We start from the raw sequence: 15,790 nt of genomic DNA on the forward strand, positions 1-15,790 counted from the left end.
GCAGAAAGCAGCAGAAGACTGGGAAGTGGCACATGTTTGCTGCAGTGGTACTTACCAGGTCAAAGGCCACTGAGGGTGCTCGGGGTTCAGCCCAAAACCCACTGCAGAGGCTCTATCCCCCCATCCCCTGGGCTAAGGGCTGTTCCCAGCTTTGCTTCTGGCCTGAGGTGTGACAGGGCCAGGACTGCTGCACTGCAGGGTGGGCTGCCCCACACAATGTGCCCTGGGCACGGGCACACCACAGAACTTCCTGGGTTGCACCACATTGCCCAGAGAGTAAGAGATCTGGCTGGGAACAACTCATACAGGCTGACAACTACCCTATTGGACAAAGGACTCCCATTTTAAGCTGTACAATATAAAGCCTACAGATGGATTGCTGCAGCTGGAGTGGCCCTTTTCTCCAAAAAGAGGGAACGCCATCTCTCCATACATATACACTATGAGAGAGGGGGTTCTGGAAGGGAAGCCCTCTGCCCTGTGCAGCAGTTTTCCTGCAGGCCTCTCACAGAGCTGACTGCTTCTTTTCCTTTGTCATTCCAGAACAGTTACCTGAACCGGTTGAAGGGGATCCGTGCTACCCTGGAGACGTCTCCGTTCTTCAAGTGCCATGAGGTAACACTCTCTCTCCTTCCTCACATCTCACTTAGGTACACCAGACTGGTTTGTCTCAGCTTGATTAAAGAGAGGAGCGGAGGTCAGAGGCTACACATTTCTAGAACTTTCCATTAATTCTAGTATCCATGTTTTAACACCTGTTGATCTAATCCTCATGTGGGAATGCAGCAGATGACTGGTGCCATATTCATGCATCTGGTTGGGCTCAGATCTGATAGAAGCCAGTGCTCATGCAGGTTAGAAGTTGCTGAGGAGAAATTCAAGCTGCTTGTGGTTTTGTATGACTGGGAGAAGTTCCAGGTGTAAAAGCATAGAGGTCTTCTGGAGAGAAGCTCCTGCCTGGGTGCACAGCTGAGGTACTGTGTGGCTATCAGCTTCTCCATGCCTCCAAACAAGGCTTCATTTTAGCCATGAATTGCAGACCTCCTCTGAGACTGCTATTGCTGAGCCAGGGCACCACAGTCAGGACACTTTCCTGGAAGGACACTAGCATTGGCAAAGAGTATTTGATGCTGCATCTGGTTAATGAACTCTTGAGAGTGCATTTCCTTGGCATCTTACAGGCAAGAGAAGCTGGCACAGCTCCCCCTGCACGCAGCACAGCAGTGGGGGAAATGCAGGGAAACGCCACTTATGAATGTTTCAGGTCAGTGCAGTGATGGAAACAAAATGCTGCCTGCAATGAAGTGCCAGGAGTCCATTTGAAAACACAGAAACAAAACAGCCTTTCAAAGATGTTTTGAAAGCAGTTTCCAAGCCTTAAAAATTACGAAGAAGAGGCATTAACTTTCCGTCCTGCTTCGGGATGAAGCACAGCAGAGGGGCTGCCAGGTTCCTTGCACCCCAGGGGCCAGGGCTCCTCCAGGGAGCTGTGGGAGGATCCAGCCAGCCAAGCCAGGCAGCAAAGTGTCAGCACAAGGTTGTCCTTCAGATGCTCTGTTCTAGCCAAGAGAGGTGCCTGAGAGCTTTAGAGGGGGATCTGGGCTTGACAGAATGGTGCTTTATGCAGGATGCTGTGCCATCCCCTTGCTCTGGGAGCACACTGTTCTTTGGTGTTGCCTGTGGGGCTGGTGAGTGTGAGCAGTGGCAGCCAGCTGCCATGGGCTGGCCTTGGGAAAGCTCCCACTGGAAGGCTGAGGTTCATCTCACTCCTTCCCCAAGGACCTTTGCCTTGGTTTCTGAAATTCCATCTCTCTCTTCTGTGCCTGTGTTTTGCTGACCTTCTCCTCTTGCCAGAAGCAGGGATTGAAGTAAATCAGCTGCTCTGAATACCTGGTTTGCATGTGCAAAAGCTGCCTGCAAAGCATTGCTTTTGCTCATGCAAAATCTTGACTTAACCTCTTGCAAATGCAGCCTGAGCTGCCCCGCAGCTGGCTGAGGAGGATGTGGCTGGGCCAATGCACCTCTAACTGTCCCCCTCTCTCTGCAGGTAATAGGGAGCTCCCTGCTCTTCATTCACGACAAAAAGGAACAAGCCAAAGTCTGGATGATCGACTTTGGGAAAACCACCCCGCTGCCTGAAGGACAAGTTCTCCAGCACAACGTGCCCTGGGTGGAAGGGAACAGAGAGGATGGCTACCTCTGGGGGCTGGACAACCTCATCCAGATCCTGACAGACTTGTCCCAGAGCGAGGACTTGCATTAAAGCCCGCGTCCGACTCTGCCACTACCCAAACCTGCCCCCAACTGACTCTTCTGAACTGCACTACAAGACACTTTCCAACCCTTGCCCTTCCAATTTTAAAGCTATACTCTCCCTATTTAAGGTGGTTTTGTTGTGGTGTTTTGTTTTATTTTTTAGGGTATTTCCTCCCCCCCATGTGTAAATACAAAGCTAACCTGCCAGAACAAATACTGAACTTGGAACCTTGGCTTCACAGAGTTGGTGGCAGCCTGGGAGGGATTGGTTAGATGGGCACGTGCTTTTGCCTCTTGTGCAGCCTGGTTTTCAGCGAACCTCCCTCCCAGGTGGCTGTGGATCAGGGATGCTGCAGCCAGGCTCTGTGGTGCTGCAGGGGTCTCCCTGCTCCAGCTTCAGAGGCTTCATCCCAAAAACACCTCTGGCTATGCCTGGAACCCTCCCATATACAATGGGTGCAAGCAAGAAAGGCTTGGAGATGGTGAAGAGTTTTTGTTGGGGGGTATCTGCTTTTGCCAGCACCTTTTGCCCTAGGAAACTGGCTGTGCTGAGTCCTTAGGAGTCACAAGAAAGGCAAGTTTGGGTTTTTCTCTTTGTGTTGGAGCCATCCCCTTAACCCTGTGGAGGCTGCTCCCCCCTTGATGAGTTACGGCAGGGCTGTGTGCTGGGTGCAGGGACCTATCATGGCCAGGTGCTGGCCTCAGCACTGCTCTGTCTGCAGTGGCATGGTGATGGTGCAAGTTGCTTGTTGGAGATTCAACCCCAGCTCTCCATTCTTTGTGGGGAATCGAGGCTTTGCTAGGGCTGCAGGGAGAAAAACAGCATAGAGGAGCCCACTGAAACCTAAGGCAGCCAACCAGTTTGGCTGCTCTTCATCCCATGCATGCTAAGGGCTGTGCTGCTGTAGGGGCTGTGCTGCCAGCACCTACTCCTGGCCCAGGACCTCCCTCCTGCCCGCAGCACCTCCAGCGTTCCCCTGGGGCCAGTTTCATGCCCAGCAGGGGCTGGAGGCCACGGGGACAAGCAGCATTCAAGATGCAACACCAGTCTTGATGGCAAAGCAGGGAGAGAGGAGGCACCCCTGCGCCTTCCCTTCTTTTTTGTCTTTGTGATGCTTGCAGGCTCTGCTCTCGGCCGTGAGCTCCCCAGCCTGCGTCCGGCCTCCCTGCTCCGAGTCCTGTGAAAACAAGCAGTTCCCTATTCAGGGCGGAGGCTATTTTTTGACTTCCTGGAACATTTGAACTAAGCAGCTTGCTCGCATCAGCGCTGGCTCGCTAAAGGTCAGCTATTGACAGATGGCAGGGCTGAGCTGCAGCCCCAGGCCCCGCTCATCCCTCTGCAGAGGAGATGCTCCGGGGCCTCCGTGCTGCGGGTCTGTTTCAGGTAGTGATGATGGGGACCAGGCCATCAAGCCAGTCACAGTTGTGCCCCAACATCTGTCCCCACTATTGAGGTCAAGGTTTGTTTCAGCCTGTATCTCCCCATTGGAAATGGTTGCAGTGCTGCAGCTCTTTGTCAGGCTTTCGGGAGCAGCCCATGCAGAAGTGCCTTACAGACTTGCCTCTGCTCCGTTGGTGTCACGGAAAAGGTTGGGTTGGTGGTTGGTTCATTTGTTTGTTTTTAAGTTATATTTATTTCATCCCATTTTAATTGCACAAAACACTAAACCTGAATGCATGGAATCCCCGTTGTTTTAACTGTCTTTTGAGTTTTTAAACCATCCCTTTTCCAGCTTCGGAGAAAGGATTTGAACAGATACGCTTAGATATGTACCAGTTATCGCTGTACTTTAGCTCTGAGTTGCTCATATATATATGTATTAATTTTTAAGCCTGTTTGTAAACCAGATCCCTCACTTGGTGGCTTCAAAAGAAGCGGACTGTTTCTCTCAGCTGCCCTTCCTGAAGGCCGGGATGGTTGTTGTGAGCTGCTCCCCACCTCCCCTTTGGACCACTGGGTAACTGCTCTGAACACCAACGCACAGTGCCTGTACCAACCTCCTGTAACGGTCCCAATAAAGGCCTATGGGAAGCAGCCTGTGGTGTGGCTCTGTGTGTGTGTGCAGCTCACTGTAGGGCTGGGTTTGCTGTCCCTGTGAGCGCCCAGCCTGGAAAACAGACCTGGCAGCACCTGTGCTGCTCACCGCGGGGCCCTTAAGGCCAATTGTGGGATGCCTTTTGCTTAGGGATGTGAAACCTCCTTGTATCCAAAATAATCGCTAGCAGCACCTAGCGGGCGCTGCTCCAACCTCCCCCAGCGGTTTCGGGTTTGCTGCTCTCCTGCAGTGCCGCTGCCGCCCCCTGGTGCTGTGCTGGGACTGAGATCTTCCAAAGCAGCCTCTGAACGCTGGGTGTGGAGAGGCCTCGTAGCCCTCCGTGCAGGTGAGGAACTATGGAACACAAGGGGAGGCTGCAGCTACAGCAGAGAGAAAGCAATAGCACAGGAGACACTGGCTGTATTTGTTCTCCAGCAAATCTAAGCAGAGTTTACTGCCAGTGCTTATGCAAAGCAGCATCTCCCCGGAGGATCTTATACAAGGTAGGAAGAATCTCTGGCTCATTAAGTTATTGACTGTAACGTTAGACTTGAGAGTATTACAGATGAGAGTCTGCTTTCATTCCTGTGAGCACCATTCACAGTAGATCTGCTGTGATAATTCCTGGTGGGGATCTCAGGGTGGATGCGCCTTGCACACAGGAATGTTAGGGCTGTTACATGGGGTGTAGTGGGCTCTGTCTGATGTACACTATGGAGTGGGTGAGCATTACGAGTGTGGGGGGTTGCATGGGGGGATGGGCACTGCTTGCCAGGTGGATGTTACTTGGAGGGCAGCTGGCAGAAGTACTGCACTGTCTGCACACATGGTGCTGTACAAGGTGGCCCAAGGATGTTCCATACCGTATTACATTGTGTTGAAGAAACTGTACAAGCAGAGGGGAGCTGGCTGAGGGTGGCTGCTGCTCAGGGCAGGGCAGTGAGCAGTTGTGCTGAGCTACTTGTTTTGCAAACATGCGCTATCTTTACTACAGTAATATTAAGGCTTCTGACCGCCTATCGAACGCCACCTGCTGGCTGATCTCCATACAGCGGATGAGAGAAGCTATTGGCGTCAATAGGACACCGAGATACAGAGATCAAATCAAGCTGTGATAGCTTCTGTTAAAGCTGGAATGAAGTGCAAGTCTTCTCTGGATACCTCTCCTACTTACATACAAAAATAATGACTTCTGTCTTTGCAAGGAGAGGGAGAAGTAACTGAAGTAACTGAATTTGTGTGCTGTAAGATTATTCCTACAGTACAAAACTCAGTCACTTCACATTTTATACAAGTTTAATGCTCAAATGAGAGTCTCAGCATCTTTTCACCCATTATTTCCAGCTAACAAAAAACATCAAGTTCGATCTGCATGTTTGCTGATGCTCTCATATGAAGAACGGTACTTAGTGACAAACCTATCTATTATGATCTACCATCCTTTAGGAACAATTTGAAGGTAATACTGTGATATACACTCAAGTCTGTGCTACTGAAATAGTGGGAAAGGAGTTATATTTGAGAACAGTAACTTAATCAAATAGGAGGAGTACGTACTGCTTAGTGTGCTGCTCAAATACTTCTCTGGGGGAAAATGAACACCATGTTACACATCTGATGTAGCGGAGGCATTAAAATTCCCTGCTGGATGCAGATTATCACTTCAAAATGTGACCAAGTGGAGGATACCTGCACTGACAAGTTTTATAGGAGCTCAAAACCCGCTTTTATTTCTTCTGATGAAGAAATGTATCTATTTTTGCCAGATCTGCCAAGGAAACCGTCGCAGAACCTCTCTGTGCAGGCTTTGCCTAAGAGGAAAGGAGAACAGAAGGATCATCTTAAGGTATTTTATAAGAATCCTTTTAAAGTGTAAGTCGTTTGAAGATGCATTTTAAACAGGAAATAGTTGAGTATCACATTACCTGTGACTCGTGGAATTTCCATCCGATCATGTAGAAGATCTGGAAAGTGGCAGGTACTGAACCATCACTATTGCCGTACATTTCTGCCAGACAAAGAAAACATCCACAACAGCAGCGTTAAGAAATGACTCATTTCTCAAGTTGTAGAACTAAGCACAGCGCGTTCATCATAATGGATTGTGGGGAAAGATATGGGACAATAATCATATCACGTACTGATATATTAAGGAAGTTGAAATCGTCACTGTAATTAAGTATATATTTATTCAGAGTATTTGTTTCTATAGGGAGGGCAGAGGAAAAGACAAAACGTCATTAGAGTCATTTTGGGTTAACTCCTCACCTATCAAACACGTACCTCGGTATATTGCTGCAGCTGCCAACATTGTATCCCTGTGTAGCAGAGGCTTTCTATTCCAAGAGCAATTACTTTCTCCCATACCTAAAAACATGTTTTAGCTTTAAGAGAAATAAGATACAGCATACACCATGAGTCTCATGCAGATTTCTACTATCCAAACAACTACAGCATCCTCTCAGTTGGACTGTAAGAGTACAATCTACAGCAGCAAAGATTTGTACCTTTATGATTCCAAACCTCTTAATGCCTTTTGCATTCTTTGCAATCTCCTGTTTGCATTGCTAGGAATGATTTTAGATTATTACTTTTCAGCCAGAGGCCTCGAGCATTTTGTTTCTCTGATGTAACTTCTTTCAAGCATTCAGTGCAAAGTGTTTACTGAGATATATCACTTATTTTTTTCCAAATAGGTAATAATGAAAATGACTATCCCAGAAGATCTAATCCACATCTAACGTTATATAATTCTCTTCAATCATTTACTGCATCCCAACATTTCTGCAGGGAACAGACCTTCCATTTTCATTCCACATAATAGGAGGCGATCCTTGAACTGTTCCATGACTACTGACTGCATATGAACAACTACTTTGTAATCCAGGACAACTCCATTTATAATCCTACCCTAGTTGTTACGAACCTCTATGTTTGTTTTTCTGAAAACTCCAGACTACGGGCTTTTCTAGTCTCACTCTGCAGCACTGTCCTGAGCATCCTGTTACTTAGGCAGGCTCACAGAAGAAGTCGCTATGTTGGATGTATAATTTCATCTTCCCTTCAGGCTTTTTCAGCAGCTTATGCTGAAGAGGCTCACAAAGAACAGGAATAAAACAGAAGCAGAAAACTCACAGCGGATGACAAATAACAAACCTTTGACTCTTGCCAATAGGGATGTGCTGGTGAGTCTGCTGTCCTGACTTACAAGGTGTCAGGAATAAAGTACTGCTTCCACTACTACAGTAAGTTTTATTTGAAGTCAAGAAACAAGCACTAACTTTTCCACATCTGCACTGCTGATGTAGTAAATGTTTGATTCTGAAGTGTATACTTACCTTGCAAGTCTTCCATAACCTCAAACAACCCTGGATAGTTTACTTGAATTTCATCAGTATCCTAAAAGAATTCAAAGGTTTCATTTTAGAACATATCAAGTTTAGTTCATAGCATTATGTTAACTTACAGTGCCGGTCATTTCTGTTCAGATAGAACATGACTCAAAAAATGTACTTAATATTTCTGAACTGCTCAATAGCTCAAACACGATCAAGTTTTAACCAAAGCGCTGTTAGTTTCTTCTGGGTTTCAGAAGAAGCAGCAAGAGCATCCTAAGTTCTTCCAAGTACATGTAACGTTTTCTGCCACTCTTGCCCATACAGACTCTACTGAGCCATGAGCTAAAGATACATTTCAGTTGGTTTCTTTAATCACTGCACAGCCAAAATCTGAGGCAGTCCTGGCTATTTCAGATACTTATTCAGCTAACTGCGCTACATGCAAAAGAAAGGAAGCACTGTGTTACCAATGCACCTGAAATAGTATCTCTTATACACCTGCAGCTCCGGTGTTTTGGATTGCTCTGATTGTTTATGTATAGTTACCACAGTCAGGGTGTTAAACCCAGCTCTTGCCAGGAGATGTCCCAGATCTGACACAGCAACAAACGGTGACACGTGAGGAGAAAATCCCCCTTCTCTCTCCAACTCTGCCAGCTGCAAAGAGCAGCGAAGCTCATACAGAGTGTCTCCCCCAAACATTGCACCAATGAAGACTCCGTCTGGCTTAAGAACGTGGTGAATCTACAACACAGATGGAAAAAGAAAATATTGTGCTGTTAATATCAATAAATACCTGGGTGGTTTTTTTTTGTTTAAATGAATTTAAAAGCAATCATAACAGCTTTGATACAATTTATGTAATATACTGCGGTCTGTAATTTTCCTATTCCATAACAGGGTGCTCATATTCGTACAAAGGGGTGACATGTTTGAAATGAAGGAGGAATTGAAACCAGGAGAAGATATTCCTTGCTCTTGCTCCAAAGGCAGCCCATTGGAAAAGAAGTTTTCAACAGCATCGCCTCAGTTCACATTAGTTCCTATGATCTCAGCTGTTGCGGTGGTGAAATACTATACAAACAGGCTTTGTGGTTATTTATCCTACATTTAATCGAGACAGCAAGTTAACAGAAGCATCAACTGATAGCCCTCAAACTGACAGAAACATTGCAAAGAACACCTGAGTGTAACACGAGCTGTTTTTGTGGTAGGAAGCGGACAGAGCTTCGAATGCAAGTAATGGTAAGTGTTGGTTTTTCATTTAAGAAGTTGTATTAAAAACAAATCCTCACCTCTCTAAAAGCTTTAGGAAGGTCATTCACCCAGTGTAAACTGTAACACCACAAACGGACGTTTTGTAATTGCATCATGAAGTTTGAGGGGAGGCAAAAAAAATACATGTTATACATAACATATACAGACAGGTGTTCAATTAACAAACAACTTCACAGCCTGCCAAAGTTCCCAAACATTTGTGGAGAACTCTGGTGATGCTGAATGAAATTCATGTCAATAGCTAAGAGGTTGTTGTGTTGGTTTTTTTAAGGGCTCAAAAAGCTGCAGATCAATTAATTAGTCAAAATACAAGAAAAAGAGTCCATGTATTCTCATAGAATGTTATGGATTGGAAGGGACCTCCAAGCCCACCCAGCCCCAATACTCAGCCATGTGCAGGGCTGCCCCCCCACCAGCTCAGGCTGCCCAGGGCCCACCAACCTGGAGCATCTCCAGGTTCAGGGCAGCACAGCTCTGTGCAACAGTGCCAGGGCATCACCAACCTCTGAGTACAGAATTGCTGCCTAACATCTAACCTACCCCTGCTGTTTAAGGCACTGATATTCTGACAGCAATGTGAAAATACATACATATATAGCTATTTAAATAAAGAGTAAAGAAGTGGTCGTCACATACCTCAGGCTACTCACAACAAGGTCAAACGTGTCTTCTTTGAAAGGCAGGAACTCCTCATCAGCCACCACGCTGACTGTGGGGATTTCAGACTCTACAGTGTTTTTCTAAGGTCAGGTTAAGGATAAGAAGCACCATCAGCAACGTACCATTTGTGCAGCACGGCGCCGAAGTGCTTCAGCTCTCAGGAGATACTTACAAAAACATTCTCCGCAATATCGACCTGAACGAGTTTTTCGATGACTTCCTGCAACAAGACAAGCACGGCCATCAAAGGCAGGCTGGGCACAGCGGCGTCAAGCGTCAAGGTGTCTCCTCAGCGCTCTGGCAAAGCTCTTTCTTTGGGCGGCCTGTTGGCCTCGTACCTGGTTCAGGTGCTGGGCGATGTACCCTCTCCCACAGCCGAGGTCCAAAGCAAGGGGGAACGTCCTGCGGGACAAGCGCGGTAACGGAGTGTTGGAAATGTCCTCAATAATTTTTGGTCAGGACGGTATCTCTGATAAAAGCAGTTTTTATTCACGATTTCAATGGCGGGCGCCCTGATGGCAGAAGCGCACCTATGGACATGATGTTACAGTTTTGATCCCTTTTCTCCCACATGTTTTCCCCTCCCATCTCCCCTTTGGTTGGGTATTCCAGGTTACAATTTTACCCAAGGTTTGCATTTGTTAATTACATTCTGAAATTTGTTAGTTCACTTGCTATCTTGTCAGTCGCCATCCTGCTGTTTCTGTTTCCAAGATGTCTCTACTCTTATCGTATTGATATGCTGATTCCCTTCAAAGCTTCTTCTATTCTGTCCCAGACGCCTTTGTTAAACAAAGTCCTTCCCGATATCTCTTCAGGCACATCCTTAGGTATGTCACGACTTGTATTTTTGTACAATAAAACATTAATACATACATCGTTGCTAGTTTATACAGGCATATTGTTAATTATTTTAACTTCTCTTTGGATCCTTTTTTACTCATGTCTTATTTGTCCAGCACCAAAAACCAGTAGTTCCTATTAGTAGTAGTTATTAAATTCAATTAAATTAGTAGTGCCTATTTCAGACAGCTGGACAGACAGGAGCTGCAGTCTTTGTAGCTGTGATTTCTACCTAATAACTACAAATTCCTTTACTTATATAACGAGACCTTGAAATAAAATATTCTTATCTTATTCTAAATAATAAAATAACATTTGATTCCCACAGGAGGAACGCTCGTACCTGGGGATGTCCAGCACCCGGTCCGCCACGCCGCAGCCGACCTACGGGAGAGCAGCCGCCCGTCAGCACCGCGCCCCGCACGGCACGGCCCCGCACAGCCCCATCCCGCACCTCATCCCGCAGGTACTCGCACTTCGCCGGCTGCAGAGCCGCCCAGTTCTTCTGCTTCCTCTTCAGCCGCCGGTCAAACAGGCTCCGCGCTCCCGGCGATGTACCGCTATGAGGGGGAACGTTGGCCTTGCGGCCCGGCTGTGCCCACAGCCGGCACCGGCACCGCGGGGCGGTCAGGACGGGTCGACACAGCGCCCGCACCGCCGCCATCATCCCCACTACGCCACTATGTGCGCACGCGTGGGATGAGCCACAGCTCTGCCACCGTGTGGGACATGGTGGGAAATGCATCGTAAAGCTTTGGGTTCACAGCTCGGTTATAGCTATTGGGAATCCTGATATCCCAAAGTGATACCTGTGTGCGTACCTTTGGAATCATGGCATTATAGAATCACAAGGTTGGAAAGAGGGAAGATTTAGGTTGGATGTTAGGGGGGAGTTCTTCACTAGGAGAGTGGTTAGGCCCTGGAACAGGCTGCACAGGGAGGTTGTGGATGCCCCGTCCTTGGAGGTGTTCAAGACCAGGTTGGACGGGGCCCTGGGCAACCTGATCTAGTAAAGGTGTATGTTTGGTGGCCCTGCCAGGCAGGGGGTTGGAACTACATGATCCTTGAGGTCCCTTCCAACCCGGGTCATTCTGTGATTCTGTGATTCTGTGGAAAGGACCTACAAGATCATCTGGTCCAACCATCCTCCCATTACCATGGCTATAGCAGACCACTAAACCAGATCTCATAGCTCCTCATCCAGACACCTCTTGAACATTGCCAGGGACGGCGGCTAAATTTAAGTCCACAGGCCAGAACCTCAGCCTTGTGATCTGTCTCCTCCATCTTTCCACTGAGCCATTCGCTTATCAGCTTCTTTTCGTCTTTTTTTATTTGGCGTTTTGCTGTCACTGTCAGTGACAAAACCTGTGTATGGGAAATTGGTAATCACAGCCTGAACCTCTGATTAATCAGCTGAGACAAGTGTTGGGGCAGCTGTGGGAGCACAGGTGAGAGTAATTTAGCTGTGCTCCTGGAAGGGGTGGAGCTTGACTCCATCTCCTTTAAACCCCATTTAAGGGCTGACCACCACTAAGGCAGCATCTCTTGGAGATTGCTCCTTGGTGGAAAGGTACAAAACACTTGTCTCAGTGTTTCCAGCAGACTGAAGGCTTCCATACAGGTGAGTTTTTCCTGTAAATAACCTTTTGGATATTTACTGCCATCTTTTCATTATTGTCACCGTACAGCCTGCCATACAACAGTTAGTATCCTGATGCCCTTCCTCAGCCATATCACCTTCTTGTTTATCACTGCTGCACCATCTTTCTCCAGCATGAGAATCCTGAAAACACTCTTTGATCATCCTTGCCAGTAGTTAAGCTAGCAGGTAGCCAGCTCACCTAAACAGGCTCAGACACCTTGATGGGAAATATTTGCTGTTACTTTCTGTGGCCTACATAGACACCCATGAAGATGCCGCCCTGTATGCCTTGCACAGGGACTCTAACCTCCTAGTGCCTGTAGGAGGCTGAGTCAGATAGAGTTGCTGCTATATAACATGTTCAAGTGATTTGGGTGCTGCTAGTAATTAAAACAACAATCAGAATTTAATAATCCCAGGCCTAGCATAATAGCTGTTCATGTGGAAAATGCTGTCATAAAAGCATTGAACTGAACTCCATTACTCAAACTGTGTGAATTGGTCTTTTGAGTGAAGCTGAATAGATAGTTTGGATTTCATGCTGTTCAGCATCTAATCTTAATGAAAGTAGTTCTTCTGTGATCTCAAAGTGAACCTGATGGCAGCTTTCTTATGTATCCTTGGGAAGGGAAGGCTGCTAATTTAAAACTGTTTAAAAATAGCATGGGCTAAACAATATTTATTGTGTATTTTGCAACCAAAATGAGATTATTTTATTTTTTTAAACAAATTCAGCATGCATTGAGTTGTTAAGGTATTGAGAATATAGTGTTGGTGGGGGGTTTCTGTTTGTTTTTTTTTATTTATTTATTCCTGGCGTATTTTCATGTGGAAACAGAGAGTTTGAGAGCATCTCTTCACAGAGAAAGCATTCACGGGAAAAATACTCTGGTTACATCTTCGACCTATTGGTAAAATAAAGTGCAGTTATAAGATGCTGGTTGAGAATGCGGAACTATGTGTTGCTCTTGGGAACTTTCTCAGCAAAGCATCTAGAGTTAGGGTTTTTTCTCCTTTTTTTCCCCCTAGAGTTGCTTACCACAGGGCAAGAATATATCTGCTGTTGTTCTGAAGCTGCAATAGATCACTGTGCTAGTCCCTGTGAATGAGCTGGAAGCTCTAATGTTTCAAAAGTCACGTTTGGGAAAGAAATAATTTAAAATTCTAGTTGTGCTTTGTTCCCAGTGCTTCCTTTTGTTGTGAAAGAGTCTCCCAGTCTGAGCAGAGCAGAGGTTACTAAATCACATGAAGATCTGACAGAAGCTGGCTTTGCCTCCTGGAGGTGCTATGGGCACTATTGGAACTCATGGAAGATTAGTTCCATGCTGAATGGACGTGTAACTTTTCATGCTTCTAACCGTAGAAAGATAACGTTTTACAGCAGACAGCTGTTTGAAATTCCCCAGTGCTTTCTCTAATTTTCCGCTTCATTACATTTTAATGTTGAATAATATTCATCATATTACATTGGCAAAAAAAGCAGAAGAACAAAAAAACAACAACCCCAGAACAAACAAAAGAAGCCAACCACGCAACCTCAAGCCGTTTCTCATGTAGTGCGTTTCTTTTGTTTCCTTTTTAGGCTTTCTGACTCTATATTGTAACATTCTTTTGTGCTGATGTTCCTTATTTGTGAATAACTCGGGCTGTTTATACTATGCCATTTCCCGCTGTATTTGTATCATAGTATGTTTTATCTGCCTTCAAGATTGATTCCAGATAGCGTTACATGTGATGGTAAGCCAGATGTAGACTCAGAAGTGAATATATCTGTGTGTAAGCCAGAGTACTTGACATCTGCTGCAAGGGGAACATCAAAGGTATCTTTACAATGTTTTCATAATGTTCACAATGTTTTTCTAATTTGTTTAGTTTTATTGTCAGCTTATAAATGATAAAAGTAGTGGGGAAAACCTTTCTGCTTATCTTCACCATTTCAAAATGGAGACATCAAGCATGCTACAGGGTGTAAGCGTGGTATAGAACTGCGTGTTGTGACTCCATAAATAAGCTCAAGTTTTGTTTTGTGTTCTTTTTTTTAAAGAGATTCATCCTCCTGGTTACAAATTGAATGCTGCATTTTGACCTCATTATACCTCTGTTAAAGTTGCACATAAACTCACTTTGTTATCCCCAATTAAATCTTGTAATCTGCTGGAAATTGATATTTTGGCATAGTTCAATAGTTCAACAAGAGCCTTTTTGGTGGTGGTGTCAGGCTTAAACTGTTGCTTCCCCTCCTTGTAGCAATCCATTCTTTCTCTGTCTCATGTGACAGCCAAAACGTTCATCTGGCCACGAAATGAAGCAGATTGGAGAAGTGATTAGTTGAGAACTAAGTAATTTCTGTGGGATCGTTTGTCAGACGTGTCTCATCTTCAAGTTGCTGTTGTGCAAACACTTGTATTGTCCCTGTTGCAATCCACTCCTGATTCCAGGAATGAGTTCGTGATGGACCAGAGGGGAGAAATTGGAGGCTGCTGCTTCAGTACCACTATCTGCTGCCACAGAGAAAATTCTGCCTATGGAGACTCAGTGTTTTGTGACTTGATGTTATAGATGATGTTATAGAACCCTTCAGTGCAAAAGGAGATTTCTTCACTCTCTCATGTAGCTTTGTGTGTGTGTGTGTGTGTGTGTGTGGAAGAAATTAAAGCTGTGATTGAATGGATTTTAATAAATGGTTGTTTCTGGTAATTGTTGTGGAGTACATCAGTAACAGCTTTGCGCTGCTTCTTAAATGGAAGATATACTTTAATTTTCTCAAGCAGTTCTCTCTTAAAACATTTGATTTCTGCACATTCGCTTCAAGCTACTTTCCCATTTTTAAGGTATATATCACATGGGATGAAACAGATCATGAAAGAGTAATGTCTCTTAGCAGAATTTTTTAAAAGAAACTTCTTGATATGGATGTTCAAGCTTATTTGGTTTCACCTTGTGAAGAAGGGAAGACAGTAGTAAGGTACCTTCGTTAATAAGTGTTATTCACAAAGTCATTACCCGCAATACTTTGTATATGAGTTAGCTTAATGTACAAATTCCACATCATCAGAATATACTTTAAACATATCCCTTTACAGTGACAATATTATTCTAATGACTGAAAAGCTCTGGTCAGGTTGTCCTATGAAAATAACCTACTTTTCCTCCAGAGCTAAGCATCTCTGAAAGGGGCACATGCTTGCTCTTTTGTATAGTGATTTAAAGGTGGAGAGCTGCTGGTGAGCGTGATGGTATCTTTGGTTCACTCCCTTTCAGTTAGGAAACAAATGGGTTGTTGATAGAATGCTGACAGATAATGAAAAAAATTTCATTGAGGCCTGACAACATGAAAACTGTAGAGTCCTTCAGATTTAATTTTTCCCCTTTTATTTCTTCTTTTATTTCTTTTGAGTTAAACACAGACTTCAGAAATTTTTCCAGTGTTTTGTGTACATAGTAAGAAAACACATGTTGAAGTTTCTACAATGTCTCTAAAGCCACAGTTAAGATTAATTATGTTGACCTATTTCTGATTCTCCAAATAAGTAATATCACTGTTATGACCCCCAAATGGCCAAATCCTTTATGAACACAAAGGAAACACTTCTGCTTTTGCATCCAGATGTGTAGTCCTCTCCATACAGGAGAAACACGGACCTGTTGGAGTGTGTCCAGAGGAAGGCTACAAGAATGAGCCAAGGGTTGGAACGTGTCTCCTACAAGGACAGGCTGGAAGAGCTGGGGCTGTT

General features: G+C 45.3%; 2 protein-coding genes across 10 annotated transcripts in view; one reads left to right on the forward strand and one right to left on the reverse strand.

Moving 5' to 3' along the window:
• LOC107310894 (inositol-trisphosphate 3-kinase B) overlaps nucleotides 1-4,291 on the forward strand; it is a 48,115-nt gene extending 43,824 nt beyond the window's left edge. For all 3 annotated transcript variants that reach the window (XM_015856978.3, XM_085542771.1, XM_085542770.1), the window contains 2 exons: nucleotides 544-615; nucleotides 2,048-4,291. In XM_015856978.3, coding sequence (XP_015712464.2) covers nucleotides 544-615; nucleotides 2,048-2,263 — 288 coding nt within the window. In that variant the 3' untranslated portion in view covers nucleotides 2,264-4,291. The remainder of the gene's footprint in view (nucleotides 1-543; nucleotides 616-2,047) is intronic.
• Nucleotides 4,292-5,994: 1,703 nt separating this feature from the next.
• Nucleotides 5,995-11,087, reverse strand: NDUFAF5 (NADH:ubiquinone oxidoreductase complex assembly factor 5). Of its 7 annotated transcripts, none has more exons than XR_014944482.1 (11): nucleotides 10,866-11,087; nucleotides 10,755-10,795; nucleotides 9,907-9,970; nucleotides 9,741-9,788; nucleotides 9,545-9,648; nucleotides 8,926-8,965; nucleotides 8,177-8,374; nucleotides 7,631-7,691; nucleotides 6,576-6,676; nucleotides 6,218-6,300; nucleotides 5,995-6,103 (listed from the first exon to the last, which is right to left on the reverse strand). XR_014944482.1 is itself a non-coding variant. In XM_015856979.3 (11 exons), exons 1-11 carry the CDS (start codon nucleotides 11,076-11,078, stop codon nucleotides 6,020-6,022), a joined length of 1,020 nt encoding a protein of 339 aa, XP_015712465.2. In that variant the 5' UTR covers nucleotides 11,079-11,087; the 3' UTR covers nucleotides 5,995-6,019. The 7 variants fall into 7 exon arrangements, 2 of the variants coding, with proteins under 2 accessions (XP_015712465.2, XP_085398904.1); XR_014944480.1 differs by having other exon boundaries at nucleotides 6,576-6,659; nucleotides 8,106-8,374; XR_014944481.1 differs by having other exon boundaries at nucleotides 8,106-8,374.
• Nucleotides 11,088-15,790: the final 4,703 nt, after the last annotated feature.

This window comes from Coturnix japonica, chromosome 3 (assembly GCF_054131305.1).
Source record: "Coturnix japonica strain WE chromosome 3, WE-NBRP24, whole genome shotgun sequence".
Classification (NCBI taxonomy): Eukaryota; Metazoa; Chordata; class Aves; order Galliformes; family Phasianidae; genus Coturnix; species Coturnix japonica.

Excerpts from the sequence above, each read along its gene's own strand:
- NDUFAF5 (XM_015856979.3), bottom strand. The coding sequence starts at position 11,078 with ATGATGGCGGCGGTGCGGGCGCTGTGTCGACCCGTCCTGACCGCCCCG. Across the intron at positions 8,966-9,544 it reads CTTGTTGTGAGTAGCCTGAG|TTTACACTGGGTGAATGACC; the intron begins GTATGTGACGAC and ends GTGGTGTTACAG. Across the intron at positions 8,375-8,925 it reads TTCCTAAAGCTTTTAGAGAG|ATTCACCACGTTCTTAAGCC; the intron begins GTGAGGATTTGT and ends TCTGTGTTGTAG.